The sequence below is a fragment of the Paroedura picta genome, chromosome 10, assembly GCF_049243985.1.
Source record: "Paroedura picta isolate Pp20150507F chromosome 10, Ppicta_v3.0, whole genome shotgun sequence".
Lineage (NCBI taxonomy): Eukaryota > Metazoa > Chordata > Lepidosauria > Squamata > Gekkonidae > Paroedura > Paroedura picta.
In genome coordinates, this window is record NC_135378.1 from 69,078,883 (window position 1) to 69,099,303 (window position 20,421).

At 40.9% G+C, this 20,421-nt stretch overlaps 1 protein-coding gene across 12 annotated transcripts in view; it reads right to left on the bottom strand.

Annotated features, from left to right (window-relative positions):
- The window catches only part of GSTCD (glutathione S-transferase C-terminal domain containing), a 49,644-nt gene that overhangs the window by 22,678 nt on the left and 6,545 nt on the right, over nucleotides 1-20,421 (bottom strand). For all 12 annotated transcript variants that reach the window (XM_077300709.1, XM_077300699.1, XM_077300703.1 and 9 more), the window contains one exon: nucleotides 19,303-19,396. In XM_077300709.1, the coding sequence (XP_077156824.1) occupies nucleotides 19,303-19,396 (94 nt within the window). The remainder of the gene's footprint in view (nucleotides 1-19,302; nucleotides 19,397-20,421) is intronic.

Here is a 20,421-nt window from a genome sequence, read left to right on the forward strand (position 1 = left end):
ATCATATAATCTTTCAAGATAGGCTTAGTCTGTTTCTAGTTAATTTTCCAAACACAGTAATCTTCTAGTCGGTAACAAACACTTTCTAAATTTAACTGACAGAATTTAAATGGAACGGCATGTCCTGTCCTTTTAGATGCTAGGACAAGATGAATTGGAAAAGGAAATGAATATTTTGGAGCATTTTGGTATGAAACATACTCCAATAAATAACCACTATACTATGCAAAATTAAGACATATTTTTATTCCAACATGCAATTATTACAACTCAATACTAAAACACACTAATTTCAAACAATGGTATATCTGAGCTTCCGTTCAGGGAAAGCGATGGCCTGCCAGTGCAGGAAAACCAAGCAGAAGGGATATCAAGGCAATGTTTTAGGTATGCTTGCAAACAAAAGAAAGACATGTTATTTGTTTCTGCAGGAAGCATTATTTTAAGCATTATAGCATGGCACAAGCTTGTGTTGGCACTCCGCAGTTCAAGCAATCATAGGATGAGGCACCCAACCAAATTACAGCACACTATTATTCAAACGGTTGGGTCTTCAGGTTAGCTTATAATTAAAGGCAGTAGTTCAGACATTTGTGTATGTATTTCCCTGTCCACTTTGGCCTATTTTTTCCCTGCATACATTTTTTATTTTATTTATTTTATTATTTGATTGATATCCCAACCCTCACTTACATCCCGGGGCAACTTACAACATGTTAGTTACAATACAACAAAAATACTAAGTAATAAAATGGACCCCATTAAAATAAGAATAAACCATAGACTTCAAGCAGCTGGTAGAAACAGATTGCCGCCCTCCTTGGTCCCGATGTGGGAACACCTTGGAGCAATTTATAGTATGGATATGGAGAAGTGGTGTGTGTGTACGTGTGCATGCGTATGGACACGTGTGTAAAGAGAGAGAGATAAGGCTAGGACTTTAAACTCTTAATTTACTTGCAGGTATGTAATGGGCCCAATAACAAGGGAAGAAATTCCATTTTACAATTTCCTTTTAGAAACTGCTTTAAGAAAGGGTTTTTTTGTAATTAAAGAGATGGTTTAAAACCCATCCTGACACTAGTTTGTCCCACTGTACAGATTTCTGAAAGCGTACCGGGGTCATACAAGGCTATTATTTATATTTATATTTATATTTATATTTATATTTATATTTATATTTATATTTATATTTATTCCCCGCCACTTCCGAATCGGCTCGTGGCAAGTTACAAAGTCTTATAAAACCCCATTAAAAACCCCGTTAAAAGACATAAAAATACCAACATGGTGGAAAACCCCCCATTCATCCCCCACCACAAGAGGGGTGAGGAAGGAGGTTGGAGCACAGCTGTGATATGAGATTGGAGCACAGCTGTGCTGAAGACTTCCAGGTGGTTTCTAAGGTGATACTGGACTCAAATTTAATTACAGACTTCCAGGAGCACACAAAGTATCCTTTTTGAATGTAAAAATTGCTTTGTTGGATCATGAAAAGATTCATGTAAGAAATCACTTGTTCATAAACCTTGCCATAGCCTTCAGTAAACTATTCACAGTAGAAGTGTTTTCAGGATTGCTGCCAAATTGAGCATGAATTATAACATATATATAAACCTAAGTATGTAACTAAGTGTTTGCCAACCTGAAGATAATATTTGGCCTGAAATACACCGTGTATATGAATATTTTCAAAATGTAACACAAATCAAAATAAAAGATTTCCATATAAGAACTTTTGGGTGAAGACATATCCGTTCAGTAATATTTTACAAGCACTTTAAAGTGACTAAAAAAATATAACAAGTAAAAGTTTTTCCATTTATTTACTTCTGGTATATTTTTTAATGGGACAATGAAAAACAAGGGTATAAGGTATGAGAAGCCACACTTTCAGTAGCTTTTTCCAACCATTAGTCGAAAACATATGCATGCTGGAAAACCACGCCTTATTTTAAAACAAACCTTTGCAAATATACTAAAACTAGAAATCAAGCCCGCTGCAGCTTAATGCAGCGGGCGCTAGAAGATGGAGCCCCCGGCATTCGGGCAGGGAGCTGCCGGCAGCCGCACTCCGCGCGACTGCCGGGGGTTCCCTTTGGCGGCGGCCTGAAGCGGCTCTGCGCGGCTGCCGGGGGCTCCCTTGCCGGCGGCCTGACGCGTCGGAGGCGCTTTGCCTCCGACCCCTGTTCAACTAAAGCTATTAACCCATAAAGAGGAAGCCTGGTCATGACGCATGGATGGCCATGTTCAAACATTTTTCAGAATTCCTAAAGAAGAGTGACAGAGACTAATCAAGCAGTATTTAATTAGGATCTTAAAATCAACACATTTCAAAAGCTTCATTTCTTCACATCTTTTAACAGAAAACAATAATTAAGCCTGCTAATGAAGAAATGCTACAGGGAGAAATGATGCAAGAAACACATCTCTAACGGATTTCAAATTAAGAGATATGCCAAAGGGAACACAGATCTTATAGGAGAAACATGCAATTGAAAGCATCTAAAACACTAGAAAACACATGTATTTATTTATTCTATTTATTTATTTATTTATTATATTTGCATACTGGCCTTCCCTGAGGCCCAGGGCAGTTCACATGGAACATAAACAATACATGGAACCTTGTTTCTTCATAACTTAACGTAAGTAGACTGTAATAGTTATAACTCCCCCTTCAAGGATCGCTGCCTTGTTGTGGCAAGGGGGCTTGCGTAGTTCAGTGAAGCTATGAGCTATGCCGTGCAGGGCCACCCAAGACGGACAGGTCATAGCTGAGAGCTCTGACAAAAGGTGATCCACTGGAGAAGGAAATGGCAAACCACTCCAGTATCTTTGCCATGAAAACTCTATGGACAGTTCCAATAGGCATAACGATATGACGCTGGAAGATGAGCCCCTCAGGTCGGAAGGTGTCCAATATGCTACTGGGGATGAGCAGACGGCTAGTACGAGTAGCGCCAGAATGAATGAAGCGGCTGGGCCAAAGCCGAAAGGACGCTCAGTTGTGGAAGTAACTGGTGGCGAAAAGACAGTCCGATGCTGTAAAGATTTTTATTCCATAGGAACCTGGAACGTCAGATCCATGAATCAAGGCAAGCTGGACGTGGTTAAACAAGAAATGAGAAGACTGAACATCGACATTTTAGGAATCAGTGAACTAAAATGGACAGGAATGGGTGAATTTAATTCAGATGACCATCAGGTATACTACTGTGGACAAGAATCTCGCAGAAGAAATGGAGTAGCCTTCATAATCAATAAGAGAGTAGGAAAAGCAGTCTTGGGATACAATCCCCAAAATGACAGAATGATCTCAGTTCGAATCCAAGGCAAACCATTCAACATCACAGTGATCCAGGTCTACGCCCCAACCACTGCTGCTGAAGAGGATGAAGTTGATCAGTTCTATGAAGCCCTACAACACCTTCTAGAAGCAACGCCCAAAAATGATGTGCTTATCATCATGGGGGATTGGAATGCTAAAGTAGGAAGCCAAAAGATAACCGGGATAACAGGCAAGTTTGGCCTTGGAGTACAAAATGAAGCAGGGCACAGGCTGGTAGAATTTTGTCAAGAGAATACAATGGTCATAGCAAACACTCTTTTCCAGCAACCCAAGAGACGACTCTACACATGGACATCACCAGACGGTCAACACAGAAATCAGATTGACTATGTGCTCTGCAGCCAAAGATGGAAAAGTTCTATCCAGTCAATAAAAACAAGACCAGGAGCTGATTGTGGTTCAGATCATGAGCTTCTTGTTGCAAAATTTAGGCTTAAATTGAAGAAAGTAGGGAAAAGCACTAGGCCACTCAGGTATGAACTAAATCATATCCCTGACGAATACACAGTGGAGGTGACAAATAGATTTAAGGAATTAGATCTGATAGACAGAGTGCCTGAAGAACTATGGACGGAGGTTCGCAACATTGTACAAGAGGTAGCAACTAAAACCATCCCAAAGAAAAAGAAATGCAAGAAATCAAAATGGCTGTCTGAGGAAGCTTTACAAATAGCTAAGGAGAGAAGGGAAGTGAAAGGCAAGGGAGAAAGAGAAAGATACACCCAATTGAATGCAGAATTCCAGAGAAAAGCTAGAAGAGATAAGAATGCCTTCTTAAATGAACAGTGCAAACAAATAGAAGAAAACAATAGAATGGGGAGGACCAGAGATCTTTTCAAGAAAATTGGAGATATGAAGAGAATGTTTCATGCAAAGATGGGTATGATAAGGGACCAAAATGGTAGGGACCTCACAGAAGCAGAAGAGATCAAACAAAGGTGGCAAAATTATACAGAAGAACTATACAAGAGCGAGCTTAACATCCCTGATGACCACAATGGGGTAGTTACTGACCTGGAGCCAGACATCCTGGAATGTGAAGTCAAATGGGCCTTAGGAAGTCTGAGCAACAATAAAGCTAGTGGTAGTGACAGCATTCCAGTTGAACTATTCAAAATCTTAAAGGACGATGCAGTAAAAGTGCTACACTCAATATGCCAGCAAATTTGGAAAACTCAACAATGGCCACAGGATTGGAAAAGGTCAGTTTACATTCCAATCCGAAAGAAGGGCAATGCCAAAGAATGTTCAAACTACCGCACCATCGCACTAATTTCTCATGCTAGCAAAGTTATGCTCAAAATCCTACAAGCTAGGCTCCAGCAATACGTGGACCGAGAACTTCCAGAAGTACAGGCAGGATTTCGAAGAGGCAGAGGAACTAGAGATCAAATTGCCAACATACGCTGGATCATGGAGAAATCTAGGGAGTACCAGAAGAACGTCTACTTCTGCTTCATTGACTATGCTAAAGCCTTTGATTGTGTGGAGCACAACAAATTGTGGCAAGTTCTTAAAGAGATGGGAATACCAGAACATCTTATTTGTCTCTTGAGAAATTTATATGCAGGTCAAGAAGCAACAGTGAGAACTGAACATGGAATCACTGACTGGTTCAAAATTGAGAAAGGAGTTCGGCAAGGCTGTATACTGTCGCCTTGCCTATTTAACTTGTATGCAGAGCACATCATGAGAAATGCGGGATTAGAGGAGTCACAAATTGGGATCAAGATTGCAGGGAGAAATATCAACAACCTCAGATATGCAGATGATACCACTCTAATGGCAGAAAGTGAAGAGGAACTAAAGAGCCTGTTGATGCGGGTGAAGGAGGAGAGTGCCAAAGTTGGCTTGAAACTCAACATCAAGAAAACAAAGATCATGGCATCCGGCCCTCTCAATTCCTGGCAAATAGAAGGGGAAGAAATGGAGATAGTGACAGATTTTATTTTCCTGGGCTCCAAGATCACTGAAGATGGGGACTGCAGCAAAGAAATTAAAAGACGCTTGCTCCTGGGGAGGAAAGCTATGGCAAATCTAGACAGCATCCTAAAAAGCAGAGACATCACCCTGCCAACAAAAGTGCGTTTAGTCAAGGGTATGGTCTTCCCAGTTGCAATGTATGGCTGCGAAAGTTGGACCATAAGGAAGGCCGAGCGTCAAAGAATTGAGGCTTTTGAACTCTGGTGCTGGAGAAGACTCTTGCGAGTCCCTTGGACTGCAAGGCGAACAAACCAGTCAGTCCTAGAGGAGATCAGCCCTGCCTGCTCTTTAGAAGGCCAGATCCTGAAGATGAAACTCAAATACTTTGGCCACCTCATGAGAAGGAAGGACTCCCTGGAGAAGAGCCTAATGCTGGGAGAGATCGAGGGCAAAAGAAGAAGGGGACGACAGAGAATGAGGTGGCTGGATGGAGTGACTGAAGCAGTAGGTGCAAACTTAAATGGACTCCGGGGAATGGTAGAGGACAGGAAGGCCTGGAGGATCATTGTCCATGGGGTCGCGATGGGTCGGACACGACTTCGCACATAACAACAATAGTTATAACTATCATAAAATATTATAAAGTGATCATAATACATTCTGCTGGTAAAGTAACCTAAACTCAGATAATCTTCTTGTTGTTAGGTGCGAAGTTGTGTCCGACCCATCGCGACTCCATGGACAATGATCCTGCAGACCTTCCTGTCCTCTACCATTCCCCGGAATCCATTTAAATTTGCACCGACTGCTTCAGTGACTCCAGCCAGCCACCTCATTCTCTGTCGTCCCCTTCTTCTTTTGCCCTCAATCGCTACCAGCCTTAAGCTCTTCTCCAGGGAGTCCTTCCTTGTCATGAGGTAGCCAAAATAATCTACTCACCAAATATGTGAACTATTCTCACCTCCACAGTATTAGAATAATCAATCACATTATGGCTTAACCCAGACACCTCACCAGCAACAGACATTAAACTTATGTTCATGTAACTGCATTTAGAGAAAGTTCATCTTATTAGCCTTGCTTTTTTCTCTTAGATTTGCCCTGCCCTGGGTCAAATTCAACTCCTCCGAGCAGTAACCAGTCTTTCTGTATATGCCTGTATGTAACGAGACATGCTGATTATTTACAGTGACCCAAGTTTATTTTTCAGTTCAAGATCAAATTATAATTTTTATATATCTCAAGCATCAGCAATCTAGAATTTGACTGCAAACAAGACCTAACATGGTTGCTGAGATAATATGTCTATATTACTGTCTTCTGAACCTCCTAGGCAGAATTAAATTGAAAGCTTGCTGCCACGAGGAGACCTGCCTTTTGCAGGAGAGACCTGGAAGTGACCTTACTTGGAAGTCCTGCCAGTTACAATAAATAGACAGAACCAGCCTCGCCAGCAACAATCTCTTTGAAACAATCAAGCCTGTTGAAACAGTGTCAAAAGAAACAAAAAACTGGATGTACTTTTAAAAGGGATTTAGTCCCTAACTCTGATGGAAATATAAAAATAGCAATCCAAGGAGTTCAGAAAAGTTCTTAGGAACTGTTTGGGAACAGCAGTTTGGAATGAACAAAGGCAAATCAAGCACTGGCTTTCTTGAAGATGAAGGCCTCTCCAAACACTCACTGTGCAGCTTTAAAAGTAGGACTTGGATGAGTAGAGCAAAGCATATCATGAAGGTATGTGCCTATGTTCTCCTCTTAAACCTAAGCAGGTTTGGGCTTGTAAATTGCTTGGACAGAAAGCCTCTGGGGAACTAAGTAAAACTACCAAAACTACCAAGTTCCTCTGAGATACAGCACAGCCTAAGTGAAATACACAAAATGGGTGGTTTTGTGTGTCATTACTGTTGGGCCCCTTCGCCCAGAAAGTCGCACTTACATTACCATGAGAAGTAGACACCATAGGACAATGAGTATGGTTACAGGTAAGCAATTGCAGTGGGTATAGAAAAGTTATTCCTTGCTTCCTAAGCACAGTGAGGCAATGAGGAGGGTGCTAAAGGTCTGCACCTTCACCTTGCACAAATTCTCTTGGTACTATTTGCAGAAATGCCATTGGCACAAGCTTCCTTAGTTTTAAAGTATACTGTAGAACAGCGGTCCTCAACCCCCGGTCTGGGGACCAGTTCCGGTCCATGGATCAGTCAGTACCGCTCCTCCTTGTCCTCCTCCCCGACTGCTGCCCCGGGGGGCTGCCCTGCCACTCTGCCGCCAGCTCACCTTTGGTGCTCTCCAGTGGCCGCCATGGCTGGGGTTCTCCCTTGGCATGGCACTGCGCAGCTGCTGGCAGCGCCCCCCAGTGGGTGTCAGGGAGTCAGGGGAGCTGGCAGGAAAGCAAGTGGAGCAGGGGCTCAGGCGGTGGTGACGTCCCTTGGCAAAAGACCCCCCCCCCGGGCCTCAGTAAAATTGTCAAGTGTTGACCAGTCCCCGGTGATAAAAAGGTTGGGGACCACTGCTGTAGAATACAAATACTGACAAATTCTTTTTTATTCATCACTTTCAAGAATGCAAACATTAACAGCCCCTGTATATGAGGTTGTCTCAGGAATATACAGCCCAGTTTCTCTTTTCCTTTTTAATGTTGACCAAAACGGCTCCTAGTTCATTTGAAGTTAAGTATAAAATCATCCTCCAAAAGGGAGTTCTAATGATAATGGAGCGAGGAGGGAGTCGTGTCTCCAATTTAATATGGTTGTGTGATAAGGAATGTTACATCTGAATCAAGCCAGAAGAATTTTGACTGAGGAATGTGTGCGGGGTGAGGGCAGAATAAAGGAGTATATTTTTGAGAATCATTTTGAACCTAAAATGCTAAGAGTCTTAAGGTCTCATGATCAAGGAACATGAAGTACAAATATATTTTCATCCCTTGGATTCTTTTCCTAGGCAAATAAGTATCTTGTAAGCCTACTTTAATGTGAGTTCTCACATCATTCCTTGTTTTTGAAATCAGACAGGTTCGCTCAGGAACATTTCATCCTAACGTGAACTTTTTAAAAAAGAAAAAAAAAGTAAAAGTTATCATGTTAAGTCTGATCAGTTTTATAAATAGAGCGTCATTTAATGCCAGAAGGCCAAAAGATTTCATTCTCCCTTCCTGTCATTTCCTATCTAAAAATTTCTGTTGCCAATGAGGGATGACAGATTTACAGTAGGTTCTTTGTTTTGGTTATCTGTCAGGTATTGAGCCATGAAACCCTGCCTCATATCAAAGCCATGTCATAATCTGTTGCTGCAGGCTTTAAGGACTTTGTACTAGATGGTCTTTGTCTATATGTGCACATATTCTACCATCAACTTCAGTCATAAATATACCTGACAAAACCGTAGCTTGGCACTAGGCCAAAATCTATCCTGCAGCAACATTTTATTATTGTGCTTGAGTTACCTACAAATAAGTGTTAAGGAAAACTCACGGTAAAGAGGTACCTGTTGAGCTGAATGAAATAAAAGGGAAAAGTCCCACTCTACATGCACAAGCCTGTGTCTCTAAAAGGGACTTAACAAGGTAATGACAATACCAGGAGCTGGTGGACGAATAATAAAAAAAATTACCCTAAAAATTGAAATAAACGAAGTTATTTTTATTTATTTAAAATAATTAAGAATTTATCTTTCTCACAAAAAATGGGAGACGATTGTTTTTGTATACAGATAAAATATGCATTCATGCTACTTAAATATGCTAAGTAGATTCTTATAAACATTCTTCTGCCATCTATAGAAAAATAGAAAGACAACCTTTGTTGTCCTTCAGTTTGACCTTTGCACCGTGTTGGCGCCATCTTTCAATTTCCCCTCACAATTGTCTTCTATGTCTTTAACCTATGAATTTCTGGACATGTAATGTACTCTTCATGTTATGGTCGGTGTTCTAATCTAGCCCTGAAACTTACAATAGCTTCTTCTCCAGAAAGGACCTCAAGTCAGCATCAAGTCAAACAGTTTACATTTTCACATTTTCAGTTTATATTACACTTTGAAAAGTAAACATTTATGAATGATGACTGTACATTTTCTACATTACCCTTATACACTAGAAGTCTTAGAAATTTATCTTGGAATTAAGGGAGAGGTCAATCTAGCTATAATAAGAATTCCTGTTTGAAAGTGACCCGATCAATTTCACATTTGTTTTTGCTGTCGAATGTTTTCCAAACAGTGCTTTGAGAAGAAATTTTATGTATGGAGTGTGCCAAAAATTAACTTTTCAGAAGCTGTTCCAAATAATCTGGGCCAGAGTCTTTTAAACTAGAAATAATTTAAACCATCATCATTAATGTATACACAGTAGTCTGACTTTTAATTAGCATAATGAAAACATTATGTATCAAAGAGCCATTTTGAAGAGATTACGAACTGGGAACAATGAAATCCTTTAGATTCATTTGGTATTTTGTTCAAGTAATGCTGTTTACTCACTACCTTCCAATATAAATTCTAAATTCATAAACACTAAACCTTAGTTTTAAAACTTGAAAGCAGAAACTAGATAAATGTCTGACCCTGTTAAATAGGGTGGTGGATCTTAATTTGGGTATCTAATACCACAAAGGCAGATGGAAACAATAAGCAATTTCAGCAGAAAAGATTTCCTGTATCTATTTTTCCATAAACGATTCAAGGCTTGAAACAAAGTGCACCCTCCCTGCACTTTGCAAGCAATACGTTACCAACATCGCTTCATACCAATTTTAGACATACCCAATTTAGACTGTCCTCTCATGTTATTTAGATCTTATTTGCATGTAGATTGAGTCAATTCACCGTTCCATCTCCAAACCTGGCATTTCAGGTAGTGTTTCAGAATGTACCTTTTTTCTTTTTCTTTTTTTGCTTGCAAAATCTCATTTTATCATCATTTCTCTGGTTTATTTGTGTCACTTATACCCCACCTTACTTCAGAATGACAATCCAAAGCAGCATACATTATTTTCTTGTTCATTAATCCTCATAACAACTCTGGATAGTAGGTTAGACTCTGTGTGTGAGTGTGGATGCGTGCGTGCAAGAGAGAGACAGACAGAGGCGTAAGATCACCAAGCAAGCTTCTATGGCACAGCACGGCTCCCAGAGATCATAGTCTGACACTCTAACCCAGGGGTAGTCAAACTGCGGCCCTCCAGATGTCCATGGACTACAATTCCCAGGAGCCCCTGCCAGCATGAGCTCCTGGGAATTGTAGTCCATGGACATCTGGAGGGCCGCAGTTTGACTACCCCTGCTCTAACCACACTACCATGCACCAGAATGAATTTGCAGTGTAGTCTCACGTTCTTACAATCTTCCCCACTTTTCTTTTTCAACGGGGCGGTTTGGGGGGGGGGGTAGTGGGGTTAGCTAGTGCTCGCCTGTTGCCTTACCTCGATAACATTGATAGTGTTGATTGGTTTTAATGGTTTTAACTATGGGTTTTATTGTAATTTTTATCTTGTAAACCGCCGTGAGCCTAAGGGAACGGCGGTATAAAAGTTTAATAATAAATAAATAAATACACTTCACAATGTTAATATTTGCATAGTGTGATAAGATTTGTTGGCATCCTTAATACACTGAATATGGAAGTGCAACCTATTTGATACAGTCAGTTTATTCTTGGAATGCCCAAATGCTAGCTACTAACATGACTAAAAATATGCAAGTCACTTTGGTAAGATGCCCTTCACAGGGTGTGGCTCTTATGGTGGGCCAGCTATGGGGGCTCTGCAGTGACACCAGTTTCAACGCTCCCAGGAAGATCATCCCTCCTGTACTCAGCCGAGTATGCAAAGCCTTTCAAACACCAACACCTGCAATATACCTAGAAATTCTTTAAAAGACCACTTTTCTGACTTAAGCATTTTAAACGATAGAAAGCTTTTACCCTTTAAAGTTCTTCATAGCCTGGGCCAGGCTTTCTCATCCAGAGTGTTGTGAAACCCTGGGGTTTCTTGACAGCCCTGGGTGGATTTCCCAAATGGGTGGGAGTGAATAAATTTTTAATATTTTTAATTAAACAATTATTTATCTGGTGATACAACCATATATAGTCATGTCAACCTGCCTCCCCCTTCCCAAAATAGTCAATGATAGGTCTGGAGAGGGTGGGAAGGGGAGGGGCCCTGGGTGGGTTTCCCAAACATATTCTGTACCATCACACTGCTTTAGGGTTTCTCAACGGTAAAAAAGTTGAGAAAGGCTGGCCTAGACCCATGAATCTGGAAGACCTATATAAGTCATCTACAGACTCTTTTTAGGCAAAGTCTGAAAAACAGTGGTGTCCTGCGGGGCTTTACAGGGATATCTTTCAGTTCACTACTGGTTGTTATCAATGGCTCTTTCATACAGTTTTATGGTATGTTATACAACATTGTTGTATAAACCACTTTAAGCTGTAAGGAAAAGCAGTGTAAAGTACCTCAAATAAACAGATATTTACAAAAATGGCAAAGGAGGAAACAAAAGTAATTATACTGTTTGGTGCCAGATGAATCCCTTGGCAGGGATCCGAAGCTTACTTCAAATAGTTCTTTGTTCTCAGTTCATGGCTTTTCCAATTTGAGACAGGAGTTTAGCCATGTTGGCTGCCTCCTTAGAAAGTTTTACGCATTCCTACAAACCAGCTTACTCACAGCTCTACATAGCTTAACTGACAGGGTGTGGTTCAGGAAGACTGAAAACCATTTTTGATAAGCTATCAAGAAGAACTTCAGCTAATGAGAAGGTAAGTTAAGACAGCCAAGAAGAGATAAGAGTTAAACAACCAATCAAGGGAATCCAGTACAGTAAGCACCTCTGAACACTAGAAAGATTAGACAGATGGACTTAATGAGATGGAGTACTGTCACCCAAAGCAGATCTTCCTCATATCCAATGAGCCACTAATGAACACAGAAAGAACTTTTAAACTTTTCAGGCCATGACAGGAAATTCCCCATTACGGTAAACATGTTTCTGACAGACAAAAAAGCTTTCTGAAACCTAGTGTTAAAATGTACTTCTCGGTGACGTGACCATCCTTATAATAGCAACTGAAGAAAACAATACAAGATAAAGCAAAACAAAAAATTCTCTAGATGAAAGCCGACTGTTCCATAACAAAAGTTCAGGAGAAATCACAATATCTCTGGAAGGAAACTGTGATGTGTTCACAAAGGAATGATAGCCACTGAAGATGAGAAACAGGAACAAACAGCCTCTATTTGGATTTGGACGAGGATGCCGTGGCAGGCTTTACACATGATTGGCTCAGCTCCCAATATGGTTTTGGGAGTGAAGACAACAGGATATGCCCCGAATTGCCTGCCACAGCATTCTGACCTGATTAGATATAAACGCAGTACCCCGCTAAGGAAGACATACAAAATATATCATTATAAATACAGTATTGAAATTATAGAATATCATTACTCAATGCCATAGACAAACATTTTATCACTGCAAAAGTCACAAGTGTGACTATCAGCTTAGCTACTATCTCCCATTTTGAAGCTGGAGTCCATTTTTGAATGTAAACTGTGACCAGGCAATTGACTCAGGCAATGCTATATTTATTTATTACAGTCAATAAAACATGCCAAATAGTATCCAATATTCCAGATTTACAGCAAAGCTGCTCAGAAAACAGCATCCCTGCAAACCTAAATGATAATTTCCCTAAATGCAACACATTTAACGAAGAGTGCTTGCACTCAAAAGCTCACGCCTTGAATAAATCTTTGTTTGTCTTAAAGGTGCTACTGAACTCTGATTTTATTGATTTAATCTTGCATTAGAGAATAGGATTCAATATTTAGGCACCGTTAGGAGATTACAAAAAACATGTTAAGTTTTTGGGACTGGGAGACCTAAATAACACAGCGAGAACACCCTCCAAGCTTTACAACAAGTACCCCATTTATCAAAATGCAGCACAATAAGTTGAATCAACTTACACACAGAGGTACATCCCATTTGCTTTAAAACCTCCAAAGAAAAACCTCAGTTTCTATAGCTTATCAGATGATTTTGCCCATGTACAAAAAACATCATCCTTCTAAAAGAACAGATTTTTTAAAATCCCAAACTTCTTTGTTATAGCCGTATTACCTTTACAGAAAAGCTCTCCTGAATAATCTTATCTCCCATTCATAAAGAGCCTTCCTGACCTCCTCATGCAGACTATTCCACACAGGAGGGGGATCACAACAGAGAAAGCACACAACTGGGTGGTTGTTGATTTTACCTGCTTGCAGAGCCTGCAAAAGGCCCTAACCAGAGGAACAAAACTGACATGGTAGGACATAGGAGAGGCAATCCTACATTTCTACGCTTTCTATGCTTGCTGGTCAGTACCCTAAACTGAACCCAGTAGATGATCAGCAGCCAACAGAGTGACTGCCCAAAGGATATAATGAGTGTGCTTATCTGGCTCCTGATCTATACCAACTGGAGTCTCCAAACTGATTTCAAGGGTAGCTGCTATGGAAAAAGCATTATAGTATTCTAATTTTGATGTTATCATGGCATGGATTCAGATGGCGGACGGAGTGGCTGAGCAAAAGTAGGGGGGCATCTTCCAGGATTCACTTAGTTGCAAGGAAACTTTTTTTTTTTTTTGTAGCTGCATTAACTTGATTCCCCAGCAGTAATGCTGAGTCCAGTTATCAACTTTAGGCTCTTAACTGAGTCATCAATGATCAACTGAATTCTATCAAAGCAGGGAAAGCCTTCCCAATTACTTCTGGAATGCAATACCAAGAATCACAGTTAAGTGCTTCAGTTTGTATGCTCTTTTCCATTTTAATAAAATAAAACACCATTCCGGCAAACACATTTTTGCTGCCCTCTAGTGGAATACAAAGGTTTGGAAATTCTAACAGTAGTGAAAATACTGGCATTCATTTTAGATCACTGGTCTGATTACTCTAACCCAGGGGTAGTCAAACTGCAGCCCTCCAGATGTCCATGAGCCCCTGTCAGCGTTTGCATATGCTGGCAGGGGCTCATGGGAATTGTAGTCTGTGGACATCTGGAGGGCCGCAGTTTGACTACCCCTGCTCTAACCTATGAAGTCAATGCCAACTCAGGAAGCTATATGGTAACTTATAATCAGGATGACTGTCGCAATGTCCAATAGGCTCCCACCTGGTGGAATGAGCTCCCAGACGACATCAGGGCCCTGCCGGAGCTAAAACAATTCTGCAGGGCCTGCAAAAAGGAGCTCCTCCACAAGGCTTTTGGTCAAGCTACCAACCATTAACCAAAAGCCCCCATTAACTGCACCTACAGGAAAATGGAACCACAATGCAGACAAACTAAATTGTTGATTGATGGATAAAGGTAAAGGTATCCCCTGTGCAAGCACCAGGTCATGTGTGACCCTTGGGGTGACGCCCTCTAGCGTTTTCATGGCACACTCAATACGGGGTGGTTTGCCAGTGCCTTCCTCAGTCATTACCGTTTACCCCCCAGCAAGCTGGGTACTCATTTTACCGATGTCAGAAGGATGGAAGGCTGAGTCAACCTGGAGCCGGCTGCTGGGATTGAACTCCCAGCCTCATGGGCAGAGCTTTCAGACGGCTGCCTTACCACACTGCACCACAAGAGGCTCTTGATTGTTGGGTACCAACTGTTAAATTCACTGATACAAGTTTCACTGTTTAAATATGTTTACATTTGAATCAAGGTGTTTATTATGCTTTATGAGGGTTAAAACGCAAACCACATTGAGTTGAAAGGAAGGGATATAAAAATTAGAACACTCAGAACTACTGAACTACTGAACAAAATCAAAATCTTTCCTTACGGTCATTTACCAGCAGTAAGAAGGAACAAGTGAAATAATACAAGAATAACCGTTAGGTTACAAAGTTCAAGTTAAAATTACAGAACAGCTGAGATGACGAACCAACCGGCCATGCAATCGTAAACAGAATTTTAGAAGTCCATTGAAACCAGTGGTTTTAGAAGGGTATGACTTTTCTTGACAGCTCACTATTGAACTGCCTCCCCCTGTCTGGAAACTCCAACTGGTGCAGAATGCAGCAGCCAGGGTTCTTACGGGGACACCTGGGAGGGCCCATACTCCAACAGCTGCACTGGCTACCAGTTAACTACTGGATCAGGCTTAAGGTTTTGGTAATTACCTTTAAGGCCATACGTGGTCTTAGCCCTGAGTATTTGAGAAACTGCCCCTCCACCTATGCCCCCCAAAGAGTTTTACGCTGCTCTACCACCAATAAACTGGTGATCCCTGGCCCCAGGAAAGCTCGCCTATCAATGACCAGAAAAATGGCTTTCTCAGTCTTGGCCCCCACCAGGTGGAACAAGCTCCCAGAGGACATCAGGGCCCTGCTGGAGCTAAAACAATTCTGCAAGGCCTGCAAAAAGGAGCTCTTCCACCAGGCATTCAGCCAAGATGAGTGAACAAGCCACTACCACCAACCAGAAGCCCCATCATCTGCACTAACAAAATCAGACCACAGTGCAGACAGACCAAGCTGTTGTTATTCAATATCGTTATATCACACAGATTGTTGCTGTTATTAAGTACTATTATTAAATTACACTGATTGATACAAGTTCACTGTTTAAAAAGTTTTATAGTCCATTGTATTGAACCACATCTGAGAGTTATAATGTATACTGCCCTGAGCTGAAAGGGAGAGCAGTATATATAAATATAATAAAGAAATAAACCCCTCACCGACTCTGCATAGCACCACTAAACAGATCTAAACACCGAAATGGAAGATGAACCCCTCCCCAGTCAAAAAATATATGACATTTGATGGCATCATGTATCAAAGATCTTTAAAGACCACAGGACAGCACTTTGAACCGACAGCCGCTTCCGGTTTCAGGAAGTGTCTGCAGAAGACTTGACTATCATAAGGCACACGTCTTACAATCTATGCTTTATTGAGGGCATTTGGAAATATGCAACTTATATAGCAGCTAAGTCTTCTAAAATTAAAAACAAATCACAGCTGTTTAGCATGTGTGTCTTCCAAGGGGCACCAATACTAAAACTCCCGGTTAAGGCTAAACAGACTGCAAGGCATGTATCATGGCCTTTTTAAAGTTCTTATGAAGAAAATTATCTTTGCACTGGGTGCTCCAGTTGTGAAGTGAACACAAACAGCAGTGATGTTACAGGAATAGCTGGAGGTACTAACTGTTTATTTTAAGAACATACAAGAAATATCTGTTTAACTGAGACACAGAAAAAACTAGAACTCATGTTATGAGTTTCTGGGGCCTTAAATAAATGTTCATACAGTTCATCTTACAACTTACAAACCAGATATTAATTGTCTTGAGATAACGAATGATGAACATTTGAGAATTATCCCTAGGTTTCTTAAAACCATCAGCACATACTGCACAGTAATCATGAGTATTGGAGAACAGGATAGAGTGTTTTTATAATCTTTTAACCTAGCTTTTCACCCTAACTCTGATGTCTGTGAATGAACTCGCATCAAGACAAGAGAAAGACAGCATTTCTGGTAACACACAGGCTCTGGGGATGTTTAATGGTATAAGATCCAGATGCTCACTACTGGAAAAGATCCTTTGTCATGCATAGTCATATGTACCGGAAGTTAAAATATTTTAAAAGCAGCATTTACAGAAATAAATGGCCATGCAAATTCAGCCTTTATAAATACTGACTCAATCTCAACTGCCTGCCTAGCCTTATAAGTAGAAAATGCATTTTGAAAATCTAACTTTTAACTTTCCTTCTCGATAATAACCATAAAGAACAACTGGTGATGCCAGTCTTGCATGACAGGCTATAGGACACTAGACAATTTATGCAACTCCTCGAGTTTGATTTAAAGCTACAAATACATATCTAGAAACCATGTGCTGGTGATCTGGCATGACAAATCCTTTATTGTCTGTGACACATCCCCCTAAGCCTCCTTCATGTCTCCTTCTCAGTACCGTAGCAGAGGTATGACAAACTGAATGATGTGTGTGTGTGTGTGTGTGTGTGTATGTGTGTGTGTATGTGTGTGTGTATGTGTGTGTATGTATGTATGTGTGTGTATATATATATATATATATATATATATATATATATATATATAATCTTCAATTAGACAATCTTAGAAATGATCATTCTATTTTTTAAAAGAAAAATTAAGATCTTTTAAAATTAAGAATGAACACACATATAAGCCCTAGAGCAAGTAGCCACTGATGGTGCTATCCTCCACTAATCTAATTTTTAAATAAAACCCAGCTATGTTAGCGGCCATCACTACTTCCACAGCTTAACTACTAATTACTTAATGAACTAAAGCATGAATTCTTTTGCCCAGCACCGGGCTGCAGCCAGGCACTGGGCCACGGCCCGGTGGTTAGGGACCACTGCTCTAGATAAAATTGATATTATATTATATATATATATATTACTGGATATATGACTTATCAACTTCACCAGGAGAGGGAAAGTTCTTTTTGCCCACTTTAGCTATTCAGCTAGCTAGCTAAAAAGTGCATAACTTTTAAAACTTCAATTGTATCACTCCTTAGACATCTTCTCTCTAAACCCTTTTACCACTATAGTTCCTCTCTTCTATGCTTTCCCCCCACTCCGCAATATATTTTTTGAGGAACAACAACTAAAGCTATACACAATGCTTCAAATGCGAGCATAAAATAGATCTATACAAGAATATTACAATATGGCCCTTTCATTTTCCACTCCTGCCCTAATAATCAGGAGAATGGAGTTTGCTACAAACTGCTGCTACAAAGTGATTCTTAGCCAGTTCTGACTTTATCCTCATTTACTGAAAATTAAATGCTCTTGGAGCTTTAGCTTCTACCATCCTGGTAATTTGGTATCATCTACAAACTTGGCCACTGGACTTCTCAACTATCTAGAACATGGGGTCTGGACTGGATGATCTACACAGGTCACCCACAGAGTGTGAAGCAGGAGCAACTGCTCATGCCCCACCACGTCCTCAGAACGTCTGTCCTACCTTTGACAAACAGATGTTCAGATACTGTAATATACATAAAACCACAAGTCCACAACAGCAGATTTCATGTTCATTACTCTAGATCACTGGTCCGCAACCTTTATTAGGCTGCAGACTGGTGGGGCGGAGGGTGATCCGGCTGCCGCGCATGCGCGGCACTTTCATGCATGCGCAGCACTTTTGCGCATGCGCGGCAGGTCCTGCCATGCATGCACACATGCACAAAAGTGGCCGCGCATGCCGTTTGCGCTGGCGGCCGCGCTTCCTGCTCCCCCCTCCCACAAAAAGAAGCTTGCCGGGACGCAAGATTGCTGTCTGGGAAGTTTCTCACTGCGGGGGGGGGGGGGCAGGGAGAGGGAGCCGCGGCCCGGTACCAGGGCCTTCACAGCCCGGCACCGGGCTGCAGCCAGGCACTGGGCCACGGCCCGGTGGTTAGGGACCACCGCTCTAGATAACACTCAGAAATTGACCACATGATTTGGATGAAAATATCCAGAAATTTACGAGTATACCCTTTATTTGAACTTTATGCCCATGTGCTGATATCCATGAACGCTGGAAGTGAGATAGGTATGCAGGGGAGTGGCTTTGTATATGTTATCTAATACAGCTACTACATGTTTATGCTTTCTGCTAAGGTGGATTAGAAGGTACATTAAAACATCTGTCAAACTAGGTTATACTAAAGTCCTTTTTCAGTTACATAGTGAGCCTCACCCAGTTCTGACCCTATCAACGTTTATTTAAATGCTCAATACTTTCTATATTCAACGGTGTCCATTAACTTGCTCCAAGGAAAGTTATGAGTTGGGCCAATACCCATCCCCAGTGTGTCCTTTTTATTGGGCACTAAGGTTCTCTGAAATGTCATAGCTATTACATCTAATACTGTTAACGACTAATTTTTTCAACAGTTTATATGACAAAGTATCAAAGAATCCCTTGGTAAATGAAGTAATTCAAAGTAGAAATTCAAAAATAATAGAAAAGACAGCAGATCTCTACCTTTTCCTGGGTTAACTGCCACTGGTAGACTTTCCCACTCTAGGGACCAGGTAGGGTTAGGATGAGGGGAAAACACTGCTTCAATACCATTAGCCTGTATTTAAGGAGAAATTGCAGTGTGGTCAGAAGCCAGGTACAAAAAAGTCATGCCTTTGTTCTATTGCAGTGAACAGTAAGTTTGCTCAGCAGTACTTCATTCACTCACTCACACACACACACACACATCATACTTCCTAGGGAATCCTGCTGTGTACCTTACCAAAACTTTACACTTATAAGCATAAAGATAGTTTCAGATAACAGCCTTGTTGGTCTGCTCTACAACAACTACTTTTGGAGGTATATGTTTTTGAGCAGCCAAGCTGACAAAGGCACCTTTTGGATCTTAAAAGCTTATACTCCCTGATTCTTGTTGGTCTCTATCATGCTACTGCATTCAAATCAAGCATAAATTTGGGCTGATACCCCCTGGAACAACACAGTTTTGAGGTGGATTCACGGAGGGCAGATGCAACTGAAAGGCTAAAAGTTATGAATCCCAGAAGTCCCTAGTTATGAACTTAGTTATGAGCTCACTATGCATCAAGCATATTTTTCAGCCTTGGTGTTCCCATCAACAACATGAGATTAATACTAGCCCACACGGCATGGCTTTTGTAAGATTAGTAAAATAAGTTGCATCCACATAGTTGTAAAGAGAAGGATCATACTAACATCAATAAGGTTAGAAAAGATTGGGCAGTGCTAGAATGTTGTGCATCAGTTATGTTTCTAATACTTGGATTTAATTTTGCTCTTGTCATCAAATTGTAGGACATGTTAAACTATTCTTCCATTAACCGAATATGACTTCAGCATATGGAAATGCAACTTTCAGTTTAACCTCATAACTAAACCATCCACAGATTATTGTTTAAGCTTTAATTAAAGGTAAAGGTAAAGGTATCCCCTGTGCAAGCACCGAGTCATGTCTGACCCTTGGGGTGACGCCCTCCAGCGTTTTCATGGCAGACTCAATACGGGGTGGTTTGCCAGTGCCTTCCCCAGTCATTACCGTTTACCCCCCAGCAAGCTGGTTACTCATTTTACCGACCTCGGAAGGATGGAAGGCTGAGTCAA